Source organism: Myotis brandtii, unplaced genomic scaffold (genome assembly GCF_000412655.1).
Source record: "Myotis brandtii unplaced genomic scaffold, ASM41265v1 scaffold601, whole genome shotgun sequence".
In the NCBI taxonomy this organism is placed as follows: Eukaryota; Metazoa; Chordata; class Mammalia; order Chiroptera; family Vespertilionidae; genus Myotis; species Myotis brandtii.
The window spans coordinates 896,418-900,927 of NW_005370276.1; the positions used below are offsets into that span (position 1 = coordinate 896,418).

The window sequence follows — 4,510 nt, forward strand, 5'->3', positions numbered from 1 at the left end:
CCCCTCCAGCTGCAGCCAGGACCAAGCAGAGCACATGGGGGGAGAGGCGTCCCAGCTGCCCCTGGGGCCCAGGGTGCCCCAGGACGCATCCACCAAGAAGCTCAGCGAGTGCCTCAAGCGCATTGGCGACGAGCTCGACAGTAACATGGAGCTGCAGAGGTGTGGCCCCCGGAACCCAGGAGTCCCAGCCCCCGGCCCCCCCTTCCCTGAGGAGCACTGAGTCCAGGTCCACAGCCCCCGGTTCCTGCAGACCTGGCGGTCCGGGGCCCCGCCACTCAACTCAACACTCTGACTCCCAGCCCGCCCCTCCCCGAGGATCTTTAAAAAAAAAAAAAAAAAGATTTTTATTGATTTCAGAGAGGAAGGGAGAGAGAGAAATATCGGTGATGAGATGGAGTCATTGATGGGCTGCCCCCTGCATGTCCCACACTGCACGTGCCCAGACGACCTATGACCTCCTGGTTCATAGGTCATCGCTCGACCCCTGAGCTAGGCCGGCTGGGCCCATAGGATCTTGAAACCCTCCTTCGGGGGTCATTTTCATTTTCCCACTTTTCTAAATGTCCACCTGGTCCCTTTCCCCTGCGTTGGCTTCTTGCTTTTCATTTCAAATTGGCCTTGGGCCTCAGTTTTCTCATCTTTGGTCTATGGGGTGGAAGCCACAGTTTGCATGCTCCGCCTGATCCCCTCCGCCACGGGCTCCCCTCTCTCCTGCAGGATGATCGCGGCTGTGGACACAGACTCCCCCCGAGAGGTCTTCTTCCGAGTGGCGTCCGAAATGTTCTCCGACGGCAACTTCAACTGGGGCCGGGTTGTCGCCCTCTTCTACTTTGCCAGCAAACTGGTGCTCAAGGTGGGTGGCTGCAGGGTAGGGAGCCCAGGAAGGCTCCCCTCAAACCCGCGGGGGACCTGGGAGGTGTGACGTCAACCCCTGTGGCAGCCCAGATGGACCGAAGGAGATAGCTATGAGCCCGTTGTCTGTTCCTGCATTCATGTATTCATCCAACAGATATTTATTGGGCCTACTATGTGCCATCCTGTACTCTGCACCCAGGATGCAGCACCAAACAAAGCGGGTTAGGTCCCTGCTCTCAAGGCGCTCACATCGAGCGACGGGTGCTGAGAGGAGTAAGCTAGGGTGATGTGGTTCGGGGCGAATTGACCAGGAAAGACTTCTCAGGGGAGGTGACATGAAAGCCCAAGTTGGAACGACAAGAAAGGCGCAGTGACATGTAAGGATTGGGGGAAAGGCATCTGGAGCGGGCGCAGCAAGTGCAAAGGCCCTGGGGTAAGACCAGACCTTATGGGTTGAGGAGGCCCTTGTGGTTAGAAAAGAGTGAGGAGGGGAAAAGGGTAGGAGATGAGGGCAGGTTTTGAGGGGCCTGATGGGCCACTGTAAAGACTTCAACTTCACTCGGAGTGAGATGGAGTGATTAGCTGGTTTTATTTTATTATTATTGTTTTAAATATGTTTTCATTGATTTTAGAGAAAAAGGAAGGGAGAGAGAGAAAGAGAGAGAAACATGGATGTCAGAGAAACAGCGATTGGCTGCCTCCTGCATGCACCCGAGGGGGGAGAGCCCGCAACCTGGGCCTGTGCCCTGACCGGGAATGGAACCCGCAACCTTTCAGTGCACAGAGGACGCTCACACAACTGAGGACCCCCGCCAGGGCAATTGGCTGATTGTAAACAGGAGAGTGAGGTGACCTGATTTATACACTTAACATATTATTCCAGCAAGTATAGCAAAATGTTAATTGTAGAATCTAGGTTGCAGGTGTGTATGGTTGTTCACTGTGAAATTCTTTTAACTTTTCTCTGAAGATTCTCATGATAAAATATTGAGGGAGGCCCCAGCCAGTTTGACTCAGTGGATAGAGCGTCAGCCTGTGGACTGAAGGGTCCTGGGTTCGATTCCTAGTCCGGGCACATGCCCGGGTTGCGGGCTCGATCCCCAGTGTGGGGTGTGTAGGAGGCAGCCGATCAATGATTCTCTCATCATTGATGTTTCTATCTCCTTCTCCCTTCCCCTCTGAAATCAATTTAAAAATACATATATATCGGGGGAAGGGAAGCCCAACAAATTGTCTGGCCATTGTGAGTAGAAAAAGGGATTATGGGACAGAAGGGCAAAAGCATCTCCTCCCTTCCCCTCTGAAATCAATTAAAATATATATATTGGGGGAAGGGAAGCTCAACAAATTGTTCTGGCCATTGGGAGTAGAAAAAGGGATTATGGGACAGAAGGGCAAAAGCTGAGGAGCTGGGGTGGGGGCACTTGTTATAGATAGTCCCTACAAACAATGACTGACCTGGACTCAGCTAGTAGCACTAGAGGTGTGGAAATATATATATTTTTATATATTTTTTTATTGATTTCAGAGAGGGAGAGGGAGAGATAGAAACATCAATGATGAGAGAGAATCATTGATCGGCTGCCTCCCACGCACCCCCTACTAGGGATTGAGCCCGAAACCCAGGCATGTGCCCTTGATTGGAATCGAACCCGGGACACTCTATCCACTGAGCCAGACCGGCCAGAGCTGGAAATAGATTTTTAAAAAAATATATTTTATTGATTTTTTACAGAGAGTAAGGGAGAGGGATAGAGAGTTAGAAACATTGAGGGAGAGAAACATCGATCATCTGCCTCCTGCACACCACCTACTGGGGATGTGCCCGCAACCAAGGTACATGCCCTTGACCGGAATTGAACCTGGGACCTTTCAGTCCACAGGCCGACGCTCTATCCACTGAGCCAAACCAGTTAGGGCAGTTTTTTTTTTTAAATATTTTTATTGATTTCAGAGAAGGAAGAGGGAGAGAGAGATAGAACCTTCCATGATGGGAGAGAATCATGGATCGGCTGCCTCCCGTACACCCCCCACTGGGGATCGAGCCCTCGACCCACGCATGTGCCCTTGACCGAATCGAACCTGGGACCCTTCAGTCCACAGGCCGACGCTCTGTGCACTGAGCCAAACCAGCTAGAGCTAAAAAAATATATATTTTTACTGATTTCAGAGAGGGAGAGAGAGATAGAAACATCAATGATGAGAGAGAATCACTGATTGGCTGCCTCCCGCACGACCCACACTGGGGATCGAGCCTACAACCCGGGCAATTGGGAATCGAACCGTAACCTCCTGCTTCATAGGTTGATGCTCAACCACTGAGCCACGCCGGCCGGGCGAAATAGACTTGTGTTTGGGATATTGAGCTAGTGGGGTTGACTGTTGGCGGTGAGGTGAGGGGGACAGCAGTCATGGTGATGGTGGGCTGGGGACACCAGGAGGGGAGACGCAGCGGACAGAGTGGGAAGCGGACGTTCGGGGAAATGGAGAGAGGCCATGTATGCAGGCTGTGGAGTCATACCTGGTCTGAAGGCCAGAAGAGCCCTCTCTGGGGACGTGACCTTAGACCCCAGCTTGGAGGGATGAGGGAACGTTCCTCTGGTTGAGGCCCATTGAGGCCCGAGTATCAGCAGGAAGCGTTGGTGGGAATGAGGATGGGAAGGGCATGAGGCCCCGGAGAGCGGCCACCCATCGGATTATGTTCCATCAGAGCCTCACTCAGGGCTGAGCTCTGCCTTCTGCTTTACCCCCGGGCGCTGGGGAGCCACGGAAGGTGTGTGGGCAGGGCAGCTGACAGTGGCCCGGTCCAGGCGACAGTGTATGAAGCTGGTTCTGACCGAGGGGGAAGGAGGCTGCGGGGCTGCAGGAGGAGGCAGAGCTGAGAAGGGGGGCTCGAGGCTCGGGGGACCAGCCTGCTCCTGAGGCCCACCCACTCCCCCAGGCCCTGTGCACCAAAGTGCCTGAGCTGATCAGGACCATCATGGGCTGGACACTGGACTTCCTCCGAGAGCGGCTGCTGGGCTGGATCCAGGACCAGGGCGGTTGGGTGAGGCCCCAAACCCCTTCCCTTCCTCCGGGACCCCCCCCCAGCCCACCACAGCGGTGCCCCCTGCCCTCCGCATGTTCACCTCATCAGATGTGGTCTGTAAATGCATGTCCTCACGTATCTGATCAACCCTTGATTCCTCGGGGACCGGCTGACCTTTATGTGACCTTTGACCCGGTGACCTCTGACCTCCCGGTGACCCCTGACCTGCGGCCTACTCCCTGGTGCCTCCACTTCTTCTGGAATCCTCAAGTTCTGTGATAACCCTTTGACCCCAGCTCTTGAGTACCTGTTAGTCTTCGGCCCTTGGGCCCTTGCCCCGGCTCCCGCCCTCTGACCTCTTCCTGACCCCCCCCACCCCCCGCCCTGGCTGGAGGCTGCCTTGCCGAAGTGACCGATGTCCCTGTCCCCAGGACGGCCTCCTCTCCTACTTCGGGACCCCCACGTGGCAGACCGTGACCATCTTCGTGGCCGGGGTGCTCACCGCCTCCCTCACCATCTGGAAGACGATGGCCTGAGGCCACCGGCTGCCTTGGACTGTGTCTTTTCTGCATAAATTATGGCATTTTTCTGGGAGGGGTGGGGATTGGGGGTCAGGGGCCCTCTTCT

The 4,510-nt window shown here is 54.9% G+C and overlaps 1 protein-coding gene across 1 annotated transcript; it reads left to right on the plus strand.

The window, feature by feature from the left end:
- Positions 1 to 10: 10 nt before the first annotated feature.
- BAX (BCL2-associated X protein) lies at positions 11 to 4,510 on the plus strand. Its single transcript, XM_014550506.1, has 4 exons — positions 11 to 159; positions 718 to 853; positions 3,797 to 3,901; positions 4,315 to 4,510. Exons 1-4 carry the CDS (start codon positions 35 to 37, stop codon positions 4,417 to 4,419), a joined length of 471 nt encoding a protein of 156 aa, XP_014405992.1. The 5' UTR covers positions 11 to 34; the 3' UTR covers positions 4,420 to 4,510.